A 22722-nucleotide genomic window follows, 5' to 3' on the forward strand; every position below is an offset into this window, starting at 1 on the left:
AGATGTTCAGAGTCATCTCTTCCTAGACACACATATCCACACTACCATTTCCCAAATTTTTACAATTAAAAATTCACCAAGTTACAGGTGCCTAAGACCACAGATACTCCCATGCTGTTTCCTAAAACAAGTGCTAAAAATCTATTCCTTGCACTGTTAAGAAAGCTTATGAAGAAATACGACGTCTTGAAACTAGTTGGAAAGTCTTACCACATTAAATGGAAAAAGTAATATTCTTTTTCTGCTTGATTTCCTCTATTTAAATATTTACTTATCACTCTTAGGAACAACCAACTTCAAAAAAGATAGTTATAATTATTGTCAAATTAAAGTAAAACATGCAAAGAAAGGCTAATTCATTGTTATTAAATATTTTTGTACCTACCAAGAACAAGGCCTGTTGCATATGGCATTTCAGCTGCAGACTTCGGCTGTTCACTAGCTGAAGTACCAACTTGTGCTTGCCTTCTGGCAAAGAGAAAACAGAGCAGACTTAAAAAAAAATGATCCTCAGTCAGAAGAAATATTAGCTATTTTAGCTACCATACTAGGAAATTTTAGTATTTTTAATTAACATTCCCTTTCACTATGATCTTTTAGTTCAGCCACCAGAAAAATACTCCACATGACACACCTAAAATGTCCTGTTCTTGGGATCCGTTGCAAATGTGATCTCTCCTTTAATTCGTCCTCATAATCTGCAGGCATATCTCTTACTCTTCCATCTGGATATGGCCTTCAAAAAAGAGAAACAAGTGAGCCATGTTCATCAAAGAACATCCAAGGCCTAAACAGAAGGTCCACCAATCTCTTACAAATGGATTCTCTTTCCAGTTGTGCATTGGGCAACAGACCCAGCTCTGAATAGATATTTAACTTGCCCAAATAATTCCCTTTACTGGAATTGTCACAACAATTATCAAGGCTTTCTGGAATTTGAAAAACCAAGTGTTCTTCGATGTCACCTTCACGTTACTTAGGCCTGTTGGGAGTTTTGAGAGCTGAATAGATGCAAAAACTGCARTACTTCTTTATGTACACAACCAAATTCGTATTCCTTCCGGCAAGCCCTGAATATGACTCTTAGGCATTCAAAGGGCATTAAACAAAGCTGATCTTGCTCTGAATGCTTCAAGGCCAAAGCCTAGAGCAGCCTTCAGCACAGAGCTAACTGGCAAGTCTAGTAAAACAGTTAACGCCGGCGTGAGAAGCTTCCTAAATCCACCCTTGGCTGTGGGTGTGACATTATTTAAAAACAAAATGGATCTTCTGCTCAAGGTAACAGACAGGTATGAATTAGCATGGCAAGAACATGAGCTGAAAAGTGAAACATCTACATACAGAAGCAAAGAAAATGTGAATTGAACCCCAAATAATTCCCMAAATAAACCAAACTCTGTGGACAAAAGTGAGCTTTTCCTGCAAAGATCTGAGGTAGCTCAATTTACAGGGTTAACTAGCCTTTTAAAATCAACTGCCTTCTAACAAGCGCTTCAAGTTAGCTGGATAAAATAAGACAAGAATAAAATGAAAAATAAAGCACCAAGCAAATGCTGACAGGTTGAATATTTCCCAGACAGTTGGAAAAAGCTAAAGTAAAGCAATGCCTTCAAAAAGCTGCTCTTTTGCCCAGATAGGTCAATTGCTGAGGACAACCTAGTGTCCAAAAAACAAGAGTCACAGAAATTTTGTACCTCCTCATGCTTTCCTGTCATCATCTCCATTTGCTCAAACACATCACAGCCTCTCTGCCCCCCGGTACAACAGAAACCTTCCTGGAAGGCACTTCTAACTTCTCCCTCCAATCTAATAAAGTCCTATTAAAAAAATATGTATTTTAKAACAGTAAATAATAAAAATAATCTTTCTCATGATTTTAGTTTCACAAATAAAATCTGAGGGGGAAAAGGCAGATTTTATCCAAAATAGGGCTGAGAGGAAGGCTAAGCTGAGCTGTCAATAAATAACACATGTTTGCCTTTCTTGAAGAGAGGATGAATATAGTTTGTAAGAGATCAGTGGACCTCCCTGTGAAGGAGAAAACTGGATGTCAAATACATTTAGTAATAAACCATGACCATTTCCAATTAAAAAAAAAAGAAAAAAACCTTATGTAGAAATTTAAGTTCAGACTATTCAGTTGATCAAGCCATTTGTTTTAACAGGCATACCTCAAACTTGCTAGTAACAAGAATAAGACTGGAATTCTCTGAAGTGCCTTCCTAAGAAAAAGTGATTAATTTGACTAGTTCAGAGGCCTCTTGAAATAAGCAATTAATTGCCTAATGTGACATTGGTCGCGGACATGTATATGAGCACCACTGGGATTTTCTGCAATAACTACTGCTATTCAAGGTGATTTACTTTACACCATTTACTATTAGCTCAAAAAAATACCCTCAGTGCTAGTTTACATATATAACTATATATTCCTTGAGAAACAACTCAATTACTTACTTGTTAAGTAATGGACCATCTGTCCAATTACATTAGACAGTGGCAAATTACAACTATCTAGCACAAACTAAGACTCATTCTACTGAACATTGATATATKGGATTAACAGTAACTCCCCTTTTCTGAGAAATATTGGTATTATGGCTATCTTTGCTAGATACTGAGTCAAGCCTCTTAGCATACTTTTCCTTATAAATTTTGAAGAGTTGTAGAACTTAAAGACCCTATTCTAAAGCCTGTTTTGCTCCATCTTATGATGCACYTATGATTTAGACATGATGATCTAAAGCTCCCAAATGCTTCCAGATATTTTGTTTTTGTAAACACTTGTTTAATTTCTTGAAGGAGGTGGTAAGAGTGTTGAATAACTCTCAAAATTCCATTTTAGATTTTTTAGAATAGTTACTATGCTCTACTGGCCTTTGAAACTGGAATGAAATACAGCTTCATTCCACTTAGAAAAGGCCTTTCCAGCAGAAAAGATTTTAGGCTTTGTTCTGTTTTATTTTCACCCAGTTTTTAATTTGCAGTACTACCCAGAAATTTATTTACATAAACAGACAGCTCAAAGAGCAGTCAGCCATTTCACCAGTAATTATTAACGAAAAATGGTTGAGGTATTTGACAATGCTACGAATGGTAAAACTTGCCTTATTTTTTTCTATAAATTTTAATTCCAGGAAGGTAGCACTTTCTGCTAAAAAAAATCCATTTTCTTTTACTGAATACACATTGGTGAAATGATTCTTGCAATACCCCTATTGCAAAGAATAAGGAAAAGAATAAACTACTYCATTGTTCTGACATCTGAAAACTAAAAAAAAAATGTAAATTTACATTTACAAAGCTTTACTGCATTGTTTAAATTTGGCTGGATAAAACTCATCCGTTTCAAGCTTGAAAAAGGCTGCCCAGGGAGATTGTGCAATCTCCTTCTCTGGAAGTCTTCAAAATTGGCCTGGATGCCACCCTGTGCCCCATGCTCTGGGTGTCCCTGCTGGAGCAGGGGGGTTGAACTAGATGGTCTCTAGAGGTTCCTTCCAACCTCAACCATTCTGTGATTATGTACTATTTCAGACCACAACTTCTCATTTTTGAAAGCAACCCGTTCTTGCAATGAAGCACCTGAAGGTGGCCAGATTGCCAAACCTGGAATGATTAGGGAGACAGGTGTGTGTCTGTGTGTTTTATAATGAGTGAGCTTAGAATAGAAAGCTTAATAATAAAGCAAATTGCTTTATGAGCTAACACTCAAGAGGACTGAAAAGAAATACTGGTCTGTTTTTCTCACAGTTGATTTCTACAAAACACCTCATTTTTGMTTGGTTTGGTCACCCTCCTTAAATGTTTTCTTAAGCATTCATTCAATTGTCCACTTATTAGATTAGCATCAGGCTTTGACTCAACAATGGCAAATTACAAAGACTCTTCCAATTAGTAAGACATGCAGCAAATAAATAAATTTAGAAATCTTTTAAAAATGCTTTTAACATCTAGTGCTATATATCAAAAACTGAAGTTCAGACCAGTTTTGCCTGCAACTTGCTAAAACTATTGCATCTAAGAAAACAGGTGTAATCTTTGCCTCTTACCACAGGCATTTCCCCACAAACTTGTGTAATTTCTCCAGTATCCACAGTTTGCCATATCATCTTAAATGCTACCTAATATATGCTGTACATTCTTATGTTCTGGTACAATGTTTTAAATATTTTTCTAAAAGTTATGTCAAAGCTTCTTTTTAAGAAGAGTCCAAAAATATCTACATGTGAATCTTGCACAACTTTTGAAAAGAAAAAGCCAGAGATGTCAACAAACAGCACTATGGAAATATGGTAGAAAAATTAAAAATACCTTTCAGCATAAAGAAAACGTGAAGGCTTTCTGTCATAATCACTTTCGTATCTAAATCTAGAGTCCATTTCTTCATTGATCTCAGGATCATTGTCCATTCTGTAGTACCTTCTATCAGAACTACGATCTTCATCAAGTCTGTGATGCCTCCTAACAGGAATACCAGATGGGCTGGCAAACCCACGATGTCTTCTCTCTGGAACATCCAAATCTTCCATCTTTTTATGCAGTAGCCGACTTATTTCAGCCTCATCATCTAGTCTCTGATACCTGTCTTCCAGGTGTCTCTTTTTTAGCAGCTCTTCATAACCTTCTGTGGAAGTGAAGGCATCTTTCTTGGGAGGTTCTGTGCCTATACTATAGGGCTGTACTGGTGTACGTAGCTCTGGCTGGAGCTTGGTAACAGCAAGAGGATTTTTATTTCTATCCGTCTCCTGCTGTTTAATAAGAAAAAGAATATTAAAACATCTGAATATAAACAAATCACATACAGCAAAATCTTGGTTTTGCATTTCTTCAGACATTCCCTAAATAGGTACTGGAGGAGCATTAGGAAGTGAGGAAGAAAGAAACCTCTTCAAAGATGACTTTTAAAGCTAGGGATTTTCTTGACTAATAGAATTCTCTCTCTTTTTTTTCATTTTTATTTTTATTTTTTATTAAATACAAGGATAACTACCAGTCCTGAAGAGGCTTTCCAAACTCCAACAGGTAACAGTTTGACCTTCACATTTAAAGGCATACACATTTTGAACTTTATACCAAACCAAGAGACTAGATGTCCTTATTCTGTTCAGCTTYGGGCAAGCCATGGTACTTCTTACCCAAGAGCAAAACCTTCTAACGTGACCATTTTGTAACCTATTTCCCTGCCTTGGTGGCTGTCACTATGAGAAAGGCCATTTATTTAGATAACAGACAATCTTATGACATAGGGGCCAGTGTTCGAGATACACTTCTAGGAAACAACATGATTTTAGATAAACTGTGAAGTATTCCTGTGCAATAACTTTTTATCTGGGAAAATAGCAGATTTTTGCAGTGACAATAGTACCCARTACTTCACAATGTTGTAAAGAAAAATAAAGATGCAAAGGACACCAAACTGAGAGGAGAGGTCAATGTACAGGAGAGGTCAACGTGTCTTTCAGAAGGTTCTTGATGAACTTCAGAAGAGGGCTGACAAACCTCATGAATACTGAGGACTGGAGAGGACGGCACTGAGATTTTTAGGGGACTGGAGCACATGAAAGAAGCTGCCAGAGCTGGGTTTGTTCAGCCTAGAGAAAAGAAAGTTAAGGAGGGTGTGTAGGGGGACAGACACTACTAATTGCAGTCTCTAATGACTAAAGGGTGGTTACAGAGAAGCCAGAGCTCTGCTCTTCTAAGGGGCAATGGTCAAAATTACAACAAAGCAAATTTGAATCGAATATCTTGGCGGGGGGAGGAAAAAAGTTCACAGTGAGAATGATTAAGGAACAAAACACCTTGCCCAGAGAAACTCTGCAATCTCCATCCCTACCAGTATGAAAACTCAAGTGGAACAAGTCCTGACCAACTTCATTTAATTTTGAAGTTAAGCCTGTTCTGAGCAGGAGATTGAGCTACATAACTTTGAGAGGTCCTTTGCAACCTAAATTCATMCATTTTTTTCTGAACTATTGAAGCAAACTTCCTAGGTAACCTACACTAAGCATAAGGCATGGCCATTTGATTTGGAGTCCTACTCCTACTTCTTAAATTTGTTAATATGAAAGAATCACTTGAATACACCCTTCCATTTTTTTCTAGTTTATTTTGACAGCAAAATTGTTTCCAACGAGACTAAAAATTCAACAGGATAAYAAACAAGCTAAACTAACCAAAAAACCAAAACAACAATCACCACCAAAAAACCTTCACAGCCTCTATACTTCACTCCCTGGGAAACATGAATGTCTCAATACATAGATAAATCTTTAAAAGACTTATGGGCCCACATTTATGCAGGTAATAAGAGGAACGAAGATGGGTTCCCTAATTCTGAAACCAGAGTCTCAGATGCACTAACACTGGCTGCAGTTTTGCCACCAGGTCCCTAGAGATCACTATGTAGAGCACTTCTAGAAGCCAAGAAGTATCAGATATTGGATTTCAACATCTAAACAATGCCTGAATAGCTATGTCTTCGTAAATTAAAAGGTTTCACCTGTATGATACTTGAACACATCTGAAGGTGAGCTCTCATWCGAAAATAATCTGTTTGAAGAAGGACAAGCTACATTCTTCTAGACAGAGCTGGTAAATGCTCTATGAGTATTTGAGCTTGTCAGCCACTGTGAGAAAACTTGTGCTGTTGATAACACAAATATAACCCACACAAGTTGCCATAAAAAAAMCAAAGGCCTTCTTAAATCACACCTGCATTAAATGAGTCCCAAAATCACTGCTGTCCATCACTAAAGCAAGATAACAATAGAAAAAAGAACACACCCATTCTGTACAGTTCTTTTAAATTAAAAAACAATAGAGAAGCTTCCCAGCTGGTATTTTTTCTCCATATTACTACATCAAAGGGCCTCATACAGCATAAATACTTTGAGAATAGTTTTTACAAAGAGTTCTAAGACTTAAGAGTTAATCATTTCCTGTTGACTATAATTACTGCCCTTTATATATCAGCAGGTTCATGGCATTCAGACAGAATGGAGGAAGTATTTGTCATCAAACAACAAAAGACCTGGGGGAAACAGACCAGAGCAAAACAATGTTCAAGGTAAGATCGGGCCACCTGCACCCTACTAAAGAAGGATTTCCAGAAAGCAGGGAACTGTAACTAATGAAACACCAAGGTCAGGTTGCTGCGATTAACTCCTGAGATTAACTGAGATTGCCCCAGGAGGTAAGAAGTAATGTTTCAGCTTCCTGTATCTTGCAGAGTGCATATGTCTCTGGAAATAACTTGTTTTAAATGTGTCCTGAGTGTACTGAAATGTTTTATTAACTGAACCTGCATTTTATTTCCTCTTATTCTACAGAGTCTTAGGCGATACAGCACTTCTAGAACCAAGACTGAATGCTAAAGAAGCTTCCAGCAACCTGTCACTTCTCTCCTACTGCAAAATACCTTTCCCTAAAATCCATAGGCCAAGATGCTTCTGCAAGTACATCCTCATCTATTTCAGTCAGGATAAATCAGTTTAGTGGGATGTGCCTTTTGAATTATTTAAATGCAACTTGAAGTTAGTGAGGTAGGGGAGACAGCTCACCCAACAGAGCTGGAGGTGAGAGCCTCAATGCTGGCAAGGAGCCGGGTGCAGACACACACCTCATTTTCAAGAACAGCTCTGCTAAAAATGCACCTGCCTACAGCTTAGCAGCAGTAAAAACCTCCAGTCAGTGCAAAAGGGGGCAGCCTCACCTAACAGGGCTTAGTGTTTTGTCCAGCAAAGAGACAGCTTTCTTGGTCACTATTTTTATCACCAAGAACAATTTGGAGAATTGACACAGAAGAGACCAAGAAGAAAGAACAGACTTCTGCCAGATACAGGTGACCGAAGCAGGAATCAGAACTGTACTGGATGACTCCCAGCCAGCACTTCCCAGATACATTCACAAAATCAGTGCCTAACTGAACTACATTCCTTGCCTCTTTCGTCTTACTTTGTGTGTCTTGGTCCATGATAAAACAATTGACAGAGACAAAATTTCCAATATAGTTCATTTATGTTCCCTCTCGTAATGTATCAGCTTCAGTAAATCTGTATTACCTCTGTGTTTTTCTTCCCTAATTTCCTTAGCCTTTCATTCCATTCTTCTTTATCCCTGAGATATTGATTGTATTCCTTGTTCCTTTCAAGACGCAGTTTCTCCTAAAACAGGCATTGAAAAATACATCATAAATTTGCATTTTTGCGGAGTAGCTTTTCACCCCACAGAACTACGTTAAGTGAACACCATCCAGCTGTGTGTTTTCCAACCTCCTTCTTTATGCTGTACATACAGGGTTTGAAACAGTTTGGGGGGTTTTGTTCATCACTGGATCATAGTATTTTCTCTTAATCGGAAATGTGGAAGTGGAAGGCAGCTTCTTGGGCACCAAGTCTAGTCCCTGATAACCACATCACACTGCTGAACATCAAGTTCCAAATTACAAGCCAGCTTACAAATTAGGTTTGCTCCTGCTTATTACAAGGTTGTTCCAAAACCTCAGTCTTTTGACGACTAGGAATCTCTAATTTCCRATCTAAATGTATTTACTGCTATTTACTATCTAAATGTATTAACTGCTATTTGCTATTTAAATGTATTTACTACTATTTTTTATATTAAGTTTAGTTACGAATTATTTCCACACAATTAAAACAGGACTATACATATATACACATGTGCAGACAAGATGTGCTTAGCTGTCAAATCTGAACTAGTAGTTAAGCTGATGACAGAAAAGACAAAATTGCAAAGAATGTTTTTCTTTGGTTTCCATAAATAATCTCTTCTCCCTGTCCAAGAATTATTAGCTGCTTTAGCAAGGCGATACCATCTACTAACAGCTTGCTCAGGTCTTAAAATAAGTAGGAAGCAAACTTTAATAACTTAAAGATGTAATATGAAATATAAAAGCCTCCAGATCAAGCAAACATTACTCCCCATTATTTCTTGATCCTACCCAGAACAACTTCCAAATAATCTCTTATAGCACCTAATTCTGATTAGAATTATTGCAATTTTATGACTTGCCCTCTTCTTCACTGCAGTACCTTCTGTACTTATACACAATATAAAAGCTACTAAAGGATCTGATTTTTATATATATATATATATACACACACACACACACACATATATATACACACGTATGTGCTTACTTCCCCATAAACAGATTTATTTTTTTAGGAAAGAGTTTACATCTCAGTTTCTTCAGAGAGCTATCACCATGGAAATACTAGCTTAAATAACAGTTTTAAAAGGATGACCAATGATCCCCAAAACTGATTTTTTTCCATCTTTGTGTCTACATAGTTTCTAACACAGACAATATAAAACCTGCAGACAGCTACGAGAACAGCCCAAGAGCTGTTTTCTTCAACCGAGACCCTAGCAACACCTCTAGCAGGCTAAAAGCTCCCAAATGCTCTACAAAAGCTTCAACATGCTGCATGATTTAGAATTCTGCACACACCACCCTGCAGAGGGAACAAAAATTGAGCTGTTAGCACCTTGCCGTTATCTACCCAGAGGCTGAACACAGTTCAGCAGTGCACAGTGTGACATCTTCTGGCCATTTTTGGTTTCTACATGGTAATAAATTAATCACTAAGATTACAGTGCACTTTTTGGTTAGAAAATCTCTACTGAATGTTGAACTGTTATGATAAACCTTAAGACAGACACCATTTGCAGTATTTCTTTGCTTTCCACAGACCTAATCAGAGATACTTTCTCCTTCACTGCTTCAGCACACATACCAACAAATGGAAACATAAACCTCATGAACATTTGAAACTAATGTAAAAATCTATTCCAACTAAGCATAAGTGTGAGCTACCACTGAAAGGGACTCCCTACCCTTTCCTGGGCATTAATTCTTGCTGCCTCCCTTACTGTAACATTAGTATAATTTTCTATAATATCAGTATTTATTAGCATAAGCTAATAGATCATACAACTTGGTTCCTGGTTTATCGTACAACCAAACATTACTGACTGCAAGAGAGGCAGGAAGATGAAGCAAGCACAGCAAGGACAGGACCCACACTGTGTAGCCCCAAACACAGCACAAGAAGGCAATTCCAAAGAAATCTAGGTCCCTAAACGAACAGTTCACGAGTCTGGTCCTCCTCCAGGAGCACAGCTCCACTTTCACCCTCACATCTCTGCTGGAGTTCACCTGGTCCTACAAAGAACCAATGGTGATTAACTGAGTCAAAAAAACATTTCATGAGCTTTGATGCTTCGGCTGACTTGGCTTCCTGATTCAATTTACAAGAAAGCACAAGAAAAAGCAAGAATAAGAGCAATAATAAAAGCAGCGTGGGTGCCCATGGAGCAGAGCAATCTATGTCGCATCTTCCCAGTTCACCTCTACTCAGGTCAAAAGGACTGTCCTGGCTACCATCTCTCCACCATATGAAATCAATAYAATAAATTGATAAGAAAAGTCAATGAGATCAAAGGGGCTAAATGCTGAAAGACAGCACGTACTCCTCTCACAGAACACATTATCAGATGGATCTCACAGTCAGATTAGAATTTGCAAAGTTTTATAAGCTATATTAACAGTAGGCAATACGTGAAATATCTGCTCAGCCTTTATTTAGATACATAGGCATATTTGTTCAAAAATCCAGTGAGGATATCCAATATGGTTACACAAACACAAGAGGAAAWCAAAACAGATTGTGTGCAACAGAAAGCACACTGCTTTGAGCTGCGAATCAATGGACAGAAGATCACCAGAGGAATATCACTGGAAACAAATACAAGAACATCATTTCAAAATCATTCTTATCCTCAAGCCGGAGAAGCAATAAATAATCAACAATTATAAGGAAAACAGGACTTAAAAAGGAAAGCAATATATTTTCACAGGTCAGTAGGTGCAGCAGGACAAAAAAAGCACAACGACAAGGCTTTTGGGCACAGCAGATCTTGTCTAGATTTGAATTAGAATCAGCAAACCTCAAGCTGGTTACAGACTAGAATTACACATCTTAAGTACATGCAATATACGATCAAAAAAATAACAACAATTAGTAACCAAAAAAAMCAAAAAAACTTTATTTGAAAATTATTCCAATGACCACCTCCTGAAATGTTCATTTGCAAGTAGTTTTTAAAGAAAACTTCAACTAGGAAGATTTTTTCCAGAGCTCTATCAGGATTCATTTTCAACTTCTATTGCACTTACTGAACCTCCTTCCTACACTTACCTTGGCAGACCTCCGCTCATCGATAGGAAGAGATAATCCCTGAGTGTATGGGTCCACTTCACCAGTAGTCAGGTAATTTTTCTACATTAAGAAAAAAACAGAATCATTCAATGCATTTTAAAACACACCAAATCTCATTTGCTAAATAGGTGCTAGGAATGATATGGTCTGAAACAAGACTGGACAATTTAATGAAATAAGGCATGAAACCACCTTCACATTCTGAACACATGGGATGTTCTTGGAACATGCAAATGAAGTGAAAACAAGGAAAAACAAAGAAAAAGGGCTTAGCTTAGTTAATCTCAAGCTTTCATCTTGTGTTTGGAAACATTTGTCRTTCTGTTTTCTGTCTATATTATTTCCAAGATTATCTGAGTAAATTAAGAGACTTATTTCAAAACCCACATTTCTCAATTTTTCTGCAAAACTACAAGCAGAGGCATTTTACAAGACATTACCTTACTTAAGATTAAATATTTATTATCAAATTGCCTTCTCCACTACAGAAAGCACAGGCCTACCCCTTATTTTAAGGGAGGGAAACCACGCTGCTAATATTAGCATAACCCGCCTCTACATATCAACACAACCTGYGTCTGTTTTCCATTAAAGCAATCCTCAAATTTTCCAGAACAACAACCTACCACAACACCTTGCAATGTTTTATGGACTCTAAGCTAATTTTATAACAAAACCCCAAATTGAAAGCACTATCTTTATTGTTGCCAAATCTTGGGCCCATGTGTACGTGGCTGTAAAGCAAGCCAAAAGAGCAGCCTTTCAAACCAAAGGCCAGTGCTGGAACAGAAGTCGATATTCAAAGTCTAGGGGCTTCCTTACATACCACTAATTTCCTAAAGGCATACTGAGGTTTTTCTCAGTTAGTCAAGGGCTTATAAATTCCATTAGGTTCAGTAAAAGATCATGTGTTCATGTGGGACARAGTGATGATGGAAGGAAGAAAAATGATATTTTCACTAATGTTTCCTCCTTCCAGCACCCATGCTGYTATGTAGCTGTAGCTTAAAAAGCTGAGGCAGGCAAACAGACAAGTGCTTTGCCCATCTGTCCAGATCATTATCAATCCACATCATCACAAACAGTATTTCTGATCTACAAATTAAAAGTAAAGGATTTAAAAATTGTGCAGATATTCAAATAACGAGACAATCAGATTAAGATGGAGAACTGAGTTATGTTTAGCAGAAATAGTAAATGAGTTAGAAATAGTAAATGAGTTAGACAATTTTTGTCTCACTTTGAACACATCCCTGGAGATGCATTGAGAATGAAAAGATCACTTGCCAAAAACCAGGAGTTGAATAAGAAATTGCCTTTTCTACATAAACATGATTAAACAAGTTACTAACCAAAAAATTATCACTGCTAAGAGAGCTGTTAGCTATCGTACTATCTCTTTGCTCATGGAAAAKAAATTAGGGACTGTGATCTCGTCCTTAGTTTCTACAAGTTTAATATAGCTAAAATGCATTACACAGAAATAAACCATAAACCTAAATCTGCAAAACTAAAGCTCACTTGAGAATAAAATTAGTTGTGTAAAAGTGAGATTATTGGGTACTCTGCTGAGATTTGTAAAATAAATCACAGTTTAACATTTTCTAAGACGGAAAATAAACTGAATTTTCAAATCAACATAAAGCAACAATTACATGAGCATTATTTTTGATTAGAARTTAAGCAACCAGCCACCATTGCTATCGTTATTCAGAAAGTGCATGTTAATATAGCTAATTCCATATGCATATCTCATAGCCCCCCAAAAGAACAGGGATTTTCTTCCTATCAGGCTACCTACCAGTTCTTTGTTAAAGCTGCTTAATTTGAAAGACCCACATGGACGCCGTTAAATTTGAAAATTAAGTAAACATTACTCTATAATGATATAAGTAATTAACAGACTTATTGCAACAAAGCAGCTGACAAATACATGCCTCTTGAATTACTTTTCCCTAAAATACTTTATTCTGTCATTCTGAGCCATATGTTGTTGCGTAACTGGCTCCACAGCTTCCCTAAGCACTGAAGAAATTTCACAACGATAGGGAAGGAAAAAGCCCTCAAAGCTCCCCCAAGGGGTTTATAGTACTTCAGAGCTTACTGCTCAATTCTCGACTTTGAAATTACTAAGTAAATAAAGAAAAATCTGAACTCACAGTATCCACCTAATGTAACTGATAAAAACTGAWAAGCTTTGCAGCAAATGCCTACTAAAAGAAACAAACTTTTGTGTAGTCAGCATTAGAGAGCAATGATAAATACAAAGAAAAAGAGAAATCAATGAGTTTTAAATCGTATTAATGGRAAATAATACATACAAGCAATCATTTCGCACAAAGCATCATAATGCCATTAATCACAACTAATCACTACAGCATGCACAAGCATAAAAATGTAATGATCTTTATACAAACAGCACAAAGCTTTCAAACAAAGCAAAAAACTATTAATTTGAACAAAAAAACGCATATTGCAGGCACCCTACCTTTCTTTTTGCCTGTGAAATACCCTAAAAGTCAGGGAAAAGATACTATTCATAATGAATCTTTCATTCAAAAATATTTGCTTAAGAGTTTTTCTTAAAGCCAATTCATTCTTTCCATTTTAAGCAATAATCATATCAACAATGGACATTTTCAAACAACAGAAATTTCTTCCTATTTTTTTCTAATTTGACTTTAAAATCAGATCCATTCAGAAGGGATTCCTAAGAAAGGATTCCCAAAATTATGACACTTGATGCATATAATTTTAATTTTAAATGACTACTTTCTGCTAAGCACTAGAGCAAAATTATTTTACGCCTGAAACTGTAAAGGAACTGGCAAATTAAGTCAAAGGAATATTATCTGTATGACAGACTGTAGAAAACATAACTACTTAAGGCAGAAATTCTATTTTATATTCTTAACAAGAAAGTAAGCAAAAAGGAAATTAAAATATTCAGAATAAAATATATTAAGGAATATGTAAGGTCATGTCGCTAAGATCTGTAGAAAACCTGAGATATAGAGACTTTCCTAAGAATAACATTTTGAACCTAGTTTTACTTGAGAAGTCTTTAGCCACAGCTCACAGTGAACCCTTATGATTTTCCACAATACTTGGTTGGTTTAATCAAATACATTTGACTAAAATAASAGTCATTAGGTGACTCAAACTCAGGCAACCAGACAAGAAGCTTTACCTGAGAAAGGTATCGCCTATAATCTTGTCGAAGTTCCTCTTTTAGTTTATGCTTTTTTCGTTCATATTCTTCTCCAAGAGGTAAACTCAAGCCATAGTCACCTGAAAGTTTAACTCATTTAAGTATTAATATTCCACTATTTCGTACCTATACAAAGAACATACAGCAAAAATTTGGGGATTTTTGTAAGACACYAGCAATAGAAAGTGAATTATGCACCAGTAATCACAAAACAGCTGAAATAAAAACTCTCTTCTCTGTCAGAGTGGTTGTGTGAAAAGCACTCTGGAAAAGGGAATTGGTTTTTGAATGCTAATTTTGCTGCAGTCTTTGCCACTTCTTCCCTTAAGAAGAAAGGCAACATAATCTGAATTCATTTGGATGGATGTAAAAATGTATAATATTTAGGTTACTTCACACTGTTTCTTTTACTGATGTATAAATCTCTCGACATAAATGTTAGTCTACAAATTACTCTGATATTTAAGCTCTACTTATGACACAATATAAACCATACACGGCAACCAAAACAAGCTACTTGCTCAGCATGAAATGTAATGAAATCTGTGTTGGCTTCCTTACAAGGATAAGGAATTTAGCCATGTGATACTCGTTTCTTTACACTTCAGTGTTCTTTATTGCAAAACACACATTTCTTCCTTCCCCAAGATTCCTATCAGGCCTTGAAACAGCTGCATTCTTGACTACAATACCACCCAAGGGCTGCTCCCAAAATACATACTCAAGTCACTTGTAAGAAACATCCTCTGCTCCAGAAGGCCTCTTCTGCAGAAGGCTTCAGCACTCTCTAAGGAGAACTAGAAAACTGCACAAAACTACACAGCAAGCAGCAYAGGGTACAACCTTTCGTGGGTTCCTCCTTGTGGCCCGTTTGAAATAAGCTGCCGGGGATGCAATGGGAAGAGCAGCAGAATTTTCAGATTTTAGTCTTTTGTCATTGCCAATTTACTGTATGGCAGTTGGTTTGAATCCACTGTTTTTAACTGCTTATGGCCTTATTTGGAGTCTATAAAGTACAATGATATTATCTAAATGCTAAAAATTGCTAACTTGAGACTCACACTGTTAACTGATACAGGAACAGATAAAAAAAAGTAGGGGGGGTGGAAAAAGGCTTAGTAAAGAAGATGGCTTGGCTGGCTGGAGAGAGTTTCAGCTCAGCTCAGTCAGCTCAGTCCTTGCTAGCCAAAACAGGAGTCAGTCTGCTATACTTCTAGGGAATCAATGGAAATAATAGCAGATTATATTGCATTTGGCCTACTCAGTCTTGAAACAGAGGTTATAGAGCTCAACTAATTCTCAGACTCTGCACAGGAGCCTCTTCTCCGGCTTGCAAGTTATCTGCAGAGTTTGGAGAATAATAAGCTAAGCGTAGGTTATGTTAAAAWACATCATTCCACCCAAACCAAAAGGAGATCAATTTTAAGAGAAATAGAATACTGAAGAGGAAAGTTGTTGGTTCCTCCCTCYGCCATCACCACCCCCAATTACTTTATCTTGACTTATTTCCACATAAAATTACACTTGAAAAACATACAGAAAGTCAAGAAAAATCAACAACAAGAAGCAAGCAAAGATCCACTCAGTAACTCCACAGCAGTCTGACATTCAGAACCACAACCAGTGATAAAAAGATGCTTCAATTCAAACAGCTGAAGTATTCAAAAGAGGACAAARTTAAGTTTTATTACATAAGACCTTTTGCATTGCCACCAGAAAAGCAATGAAATAACACTTTTGGATAGCAATTTAGGCGATACTAGAAAGCTTACTTTAAAAAATTACTTTGGGCAAGGGTAGCAGGGCAAAAATATYCCAGTTAATATCTGTTCAGAGTAATGTTCACCACAACTTTGTGCATTTGTGCTTCCTGAATTCTTCGGTCTGAAGACAAGGCATACTTTATTTTTCATTGTTTTGACAGCCAAGGATGTTCAGCAGCCCATTACTCCAGCAATAAATATTTATGGCTTTGTATTTAAGATCTCTAGTTTGCCCCTCATGTGTAATATTTTGTGTGTGTTAATGTATTTACATGGTAACATTAAGTACTGTTTATTGTAATATACACATGAGGACATAGACTATTCTAGCTCTCCAAAACTCTGACCTCCTAATTCCAGGAARCAGGTTATCCTGGATGTCATCTTTTTCCTTCTATTCAATAAAAGTATTTCTGATAAACTGTCACTCAAAGTGGTGGACTGCACTGTTTTTATTTGCATTGCTGGAAAGGCAATGACCTGGTTATTCTCTGTGCAGCCTGTTTACACCTCTTTGTAAGGAGACTCCTCCTGCTTTTTATCTTTCCTTGTACTCCCACAAAAGACACAGGGGACCTTGGCTCCTTCACAGCTCAGTCCCCATCACTTCTCCTGNTTTTTTTTTTTTTTTTTTTAAATTAACTGTAGGAACTAATAGGTGCAGAAACTGCTTCCTTCCCTCCTCCTCCCCCAAATTATCATATACATATGGAATATTTGTACTCCATGTAATGAAATAATTCATGCTAATTATTTAACTTAAAATTCTTTTAATATTAAAATTCTTTATCTGCCACAGCCTTTGGGACATAAAGGCAGACTACTTTATCTAGCATGCTGTTTTCTATACTGTATGCTTCTATAGCAAAGCAAAGAAATAACACCTGAACTAACTTGCTGGTCAACAGTAAAACTGCCAGAAATGTGAGCTATGCTCTTATTCAAGTGCTRTCCTATTACCAAATTTATCCATTAGGAATTCTGCCAGCAAGCAGCATTCAAGTGTCACTTCAGATCACTCTTACTTATATCATTTCACAAAGCTTAGTACTAATGACAACAGCTCATAAACCAAGAATTTTTCTTATGGAAATGTAATTCACAATAAGGTTTGTGAATGTCCAGAATTTCACTTTTCAATTTCACAGTGGGTAGGAAGGACTACAGGCATAATGTGTCTGTTAACTTGTTGTTATTTTTGGCGCATAATAGGAATTTATCACTTKGCTAAAAGTATGGGGGATAAAAACAAGTTTTTCATCTTCAGCACTACTGAGGTACAGGTAGGTATAGCTATCCTTACTTTATATAGCAGAAGTTATAGGTRTAACTTCTTTATAAATAAAAGCCTGTTTTAAATGTGGTTAAACTTAGTTTAGACGTCAGATTCCTAAGGCCATTTTTTTTCCTGTCTAGACCAGTACTGCTCTAGTCAGGAATTCAGTTAGAAAGAGCATAACAAATTGAGGGTAGCAAAAGCACTGGTTTAAGAGATAGTTTTGAAATACTAAATTAAAAGAAAAAAAGCCTCAAATGCCTGTTGATATATATTATTTAAAATAGAAGTATAGCTTTTACTGCTATTGGAAGCAGCAGAATTACCATGCTTATTGTAATTCTGGTGTATGAAAAATAAATACGATACAAAACCCAAGAAAGTGGCAACCATATGGTACAAATGAAAGAAGAGAGTTCCCTAGCAACAAGAGGCAGGACAAAAAAAGGCTCTAAATCCTTTGAGACAGATTCAAAAGTCTATTTAAACCAAGAGAGAAGTGCCTACAGAAAAAATAGTAAGACAAGTTAAGAGGGCTGCACCTTGCAGAAACAGCAAAATAGACCAAGGTGCACTATCCTATATTTTAAACAGAAATCCAAATGAGAACACAAGAGAGGGCAGGAGGAGACGTATTTGTAAACAAAGCACTCAGTGAACTGTCTAATCAGAACCCACCAAGAAAACAAATTTCGTCAGTTCACTGGTTAAAATTTTCAACCAAGAGAAAGTATTTGTTCTTTCTTTGTACAAAGTAMAACCAACATTGATTGTACCAATCTTTATTACAAAAGCACACTCAGTTTAGTACTCTATGCTTAATTGTTTAAGGACATGTTTAGCATTTCGAAGCAAAAAAAAAGKTTAATTGTCTGTGTTCCCTTCAGAGAAGCTGCAAGGCCAGATTCACTAAAAGGCAGACAGAAGAAGTCCCTTTGCTTCTCTCACACAAATCAAAGAGAAACCTTTTTCAGGAAGTCGATTAGTGCAAATGAAAAGACATCCTCCAAAAACTTTTGCTTTAAACTCCCCCCAAGCACACCACGAAAGGGCAGATCATCTACGAAAGACTGGCAAGCAGACTTATTTTCTGAYGTTGTTGATCAGGCTACCTTTATAAGCAAGGAAAATAAAGTGTTTGACATATTTCTTTATGCAAATCTCAGAAAACAAGTGTAACCACAGGGAGACTTGACACAATCCCAGGACATTTGGGAGAATACAGAAATAATATACACTTGAATTGCAATAATTTTTAATAAAAATTTCAGAGCACTAAWGCCCTTCCAAAAATTCTCTTTAATTAAATCCTGCTTAAACCCAGAAGACATATTAAAAATATACTATACCTAAAGGGCAGCTCTGTTGACTATTTGGAGGTATATTTTCTTTAGCCATGGAAATTAACAATCTGCTAGTCTCAGAAAGCTTCTCTGGTTCTTTATTCTGAAAAAGAGAAAACAGAGTTTGCTGCCTCACAAGGTAAAAGACACACCACATGAGAGTAGTAATGTTGGCATAGTTATTAGCACTGTAGATCAGAGAGATTGAAAGGGATGTGGGATTAACACATGAAACTGATTGCATATTTCACCAATATTATCAAAAAAGCAGCAGTTCYTCTACTACACAGGAATTACTTCAATGTATTTCAATTGAAACAAATCAAATCGTATTCCCACCAGCTTCAGAGTTTACACACATCCTCTTTGCTTTCTACAGGGACTGAGGGAACTGCTGGGCAAGTTCCAAGMCCCCTGTAACTAGAGGCACCAACAGCCTGGAACTTCATCCAACCACAGGCTGCAGACATGCTCTTGCTCTCTAAAGTTGCTTCAAACAAAGGATGCAAATTAAAGAAGGTCAACACTTTCTCCTAGCTCCTTAAGGATTAGCTTTTTAGAGAAATTTATTATAAATAGGTAAAAATATTTTACACACACAAGGGCAAAGATAAATACTCATAACTGTCTCATAAAACAAAAAAGGAAGTGAAAAGGCAGTATCACAATCAGTATCTTATTAAAAGCTAAAGGTAGTTGGGGCTTTAAGTCTTAAACAATATATATTACAAGAAAAAAAAAGCTCCCCCCCCCCCAAGTAATTCATTCTAGCTAGCTAAGAGTTACACTATTTAAATAATTTCCATGCAACTTTTTGCCATGTGTTTGCACTGGCAAATAACTTAAATGGTGATGTGCAAATCAAAAATCTTTATAGCTCAGAAATTTTACTAAACTTTCTAAGAACCACCTTGTGATGATTACAGCTTTTGTGAAACTATTCTATTAAGTAATCTGCCTTTCCTAATTGCTATTTTTTTTTCATTGAAATATTACAGCTGTTTGTACCTTCTGTCTACTTCCTACTGCCTCTTTTGTGAGGTGGGCAGAGTGCAGCACCCAAGGGGCAGAGGCAGGACTAACAAACATTTGCTAGAGTTTTCCAAGTTATAAAGAAGGAATCGCAATTGCCAGGAGACAAACAGAGCTTTTTAAAACATGCATATGTAAACATAAAGCATATTCAAGTTAGAAACTGCTTTGAATAGATAGATCCTTAATACATACTTTAACAACAAATAATATTTTAAGAGCATGGTAAAAGCAAGCTTAATTCAAGACTATAATGACAAAAGTCTTTAAATTCAGGAAAATCATTTAATTCTTACCCTCATCTCCATGTAAGGTGGATCATTTTCAAGCTCTGCTTTATCTTGTGCCAATCTGGCCTTCTGATCTTGAATAAATTTTTCTAAATCATCTGCCATCATTTTCTAAGATTAGAGGAAAAAAATTGCATCTATGTCAGAGCAGCAGAAACTTACAGCATAAGACAGTAGTTAAGTGATGTTCACATCTTTCTCTCAAAACTGCAAACCTTAAGAACTCTGCGGGGTTAAAGGGAAACCTACCTCAGGAAACACATGCCCTGAGGGCCATACTGCATGTTTGCCCTGAGCAAAAARTCAGGTATCCCAAATGGTACATCTTAATGATATTTCTCTAATCTTTTTTACTAATTCAGTTAAAAGTTTGTTATTGTTTTAACTTAATAGTGCTTTGGAAGTCTACCAATTGCCCTTCACTATGCATTAGMAAAATTATAAAATGAAAGAAAACAGCAAAGAAAAAGACTACTAAAGTGCAATTAAACATGTATTCTGAAGTAATGGTGAAATTAAGCAGTCATGATTCTGCAAGAATCATAATTTGGTGGATATTAAGCAGCACTGCTTTATAATAAGACATTTACCTGTAATAAGACATACTGCAGGATCARTTATTGGATCCCTTTTCCATTAGCTGTCTATTTAATTGAAAGTTCTTCAGAGCTCAAACTTTCTTTAGCATCATATTTAATAAAAATTAAAGTGAATCAAATGCATGAGAATAACGTCTGGTCAAACATTTATACTTCAGAATATTCTTTGCCAGGATAGTTTCATCAGAACTAAAGAACAGTGCAAAACTGAACAATAAAGAATTAAGCATGGGAAAAAGAAATCAGAAGAGACTGCATACAAGCCTGCTCCTAATCTCTGCTCAGCTTCTTCATTGATTCTGCTGGAGTTTTACAAAGCTAAGACTACGCATAAGAACCCTTACGTTACAGCCCACGCTTGCAGGGAGATAAAACTGAGAAGAATCCTACATTTCAATCTCTAAACTCTAGATTAGCGCTAAACTAAGCGCACAATTAAGCAACATGATGGCTAATACAGGTCCGAAGCAATACCATCAGATCTGGCATCTAAATATACAGTTTTACAGAGGCCAATCCAGTATCATTCCAAGGCCTACAGGTTGCATGAAGTGAACAGTAARCCAACAACAACRGCATGTYAGAAAATATTTWAAAAAATAAAAATACACACACTGCAGAATAAGATACCTAGCAAGAAAACAAAATTACACAACCAGAGAAAATTCATTAAATACTTACTAGGAAAAGGCAGATGAAGAGATGTAACGTCGRGCGTGCAAGAAATAAATGAAGTCAACATGCAGTGTCATGTGACAGAAAAGACCTGAACTTAAGGAATACACCTGCCTTATGCTTTGCTTCATGCATTAAACTTTAATGTTATTGTTTGATTAGTAATACAAGATTATAACCTTCCTACAAAGGAAGTAAAACTAGGACAACTCATTTACAAGTCCTAGTGATAACACAGGGCAGTCAATTCCAAAAATAAATTCCCCCATCTGATTTGCCCTTAATCTTTAATCTCATTAGTTTTGCACAGTGATAAAGTTGGGGAATAAATGAAATCTAAAAAAGCCTGCATTTCCAGGCACTGAAAAAATCTATTTAGACTCTGAAACTATTTAAGAATAATGAAAATAGACTGAAACACCTGAAATTCTCATCTCCATTTACATGAGCATTTATGAATGCTGGAACTACTCTCAAGTGAGAGCACTGGAACAGGGCCAAACTATTCCAAAAGTCTGTATAAGGAAAGGAAGAAAATATACCAGAAATGGCTCTATCTAGAACGAAGAACAAAGTGAGCATTATAACATTGTTCAACTTTTTCACACTGTTCAAAAGAGTAACATAATAAAGACTGAAAAAGTTGCAGCTGAACTAGAGATTGAGTCCCATATGACAAAAACACAAACTCTCAGCCTGCAAAGGTAAACTCGGATTACAAACACCAAGCACCGGTGATTCAGCACAGCTTTAATGGGGCTCAACAGCAAGGAAACGCAGCCAAACGCTGCTGGGGAAATGGCCAGACTTTTTGTCTCTCTTTCCTTGAGATCTTCTAAGAACACGCACAAAGTTTSAAGGATCCAGGAAGAGCAAGGTGCCCGCACAAATATTCCATTGAAAGCAGCAGGTTCCAAAGGAATGTTGCCAAAGTTGCTCAGCGTGCAGGAAGGGTAACGTGGGGCAAGTGCTCAGAGCTCCAACCTTAAACCATCTACCCCCAAATCACGGGGTGCAAAAGGACAACAGCTATCTGGTGTGTTTTGGATTATTTTCTAATGGTGATTAAAAGCCTTGTTTTCAATACTCTAGATCAATGCCTTTAAGTCTCACAGGCATGTGCAAAACATTTCCACAACACTGCATTATTAAAAGGAAAATTACATTAAACACGTTTATTTTTTTCCAAGTACTGGCCGACGGCGCCTAATTAAAATAACGTATACGTTTCGTAACATTTTACTTTTAATCATTCTTTTTAAAAACTTTTCTAAAGTTAAAAAAAAAAAA

At 36.5% G+C, this 22722-nt stretch overlaps 1 protein-coding gene across 1 annotated transcript in view; it reads right to left on the bottom strand.

Moving 5' to 3' along the window:
- The window catches only part of CSPP1 (centrosome and spindle pole associated protein 1), a 48765-nt gene that overhangs the window by 25611 nt on the left and 432 nt on the right, over positions 1-22722 (bottom strand). The window contains exons 2-9 of the mRNA XM_026035603.1: positions 20165-20269; positions 18843-18939; positions 14434-14534; positions 11223-11303; positions 8061-8162; positions 4312-4748; positions 635-736; positions 386-468 (exon numbers count right to left, since the gene is read on the bottom strand). Coding sequence (XP_025891388.1) covers positions 386-468; positions 635-736; positions 4312-4748; positions 8061-8162; positions 11223-11303; positions 14434-14534; positions 18843-18939; positions 20165-20266 — 1105 coding nt within the window. The 5' untranslated portion in view covers positions 20267-20269. The remainder of the gene's footprint in view (positions 1-385; positions 469-634; positions 737-4311; positions 4749-8060; positions 8163-11222; positions 11304-14433; positions 14535-18842; positions 18940-20164; positions 20270-22722) is intronic.

The sequence above is a fragment of the Nothoprocta perdicaria genome, unplaced genomic scaffold (genome assembly GCF_003342845.1).
Source record: "Nothoprocta perdicaria isolate Ctin4 unplaced genomic scaffold, notPer1 scaffold_162, whole genome shotgun sequence".
In the NCBI taxonomy this organism is placed as follows: domain Eukaryota; kingdom Metazoa; phylum Chordata; class Aves; order Tinamiformes; family Tinamidae; genus Nothoprocta; species Nothoprocta perdicaria.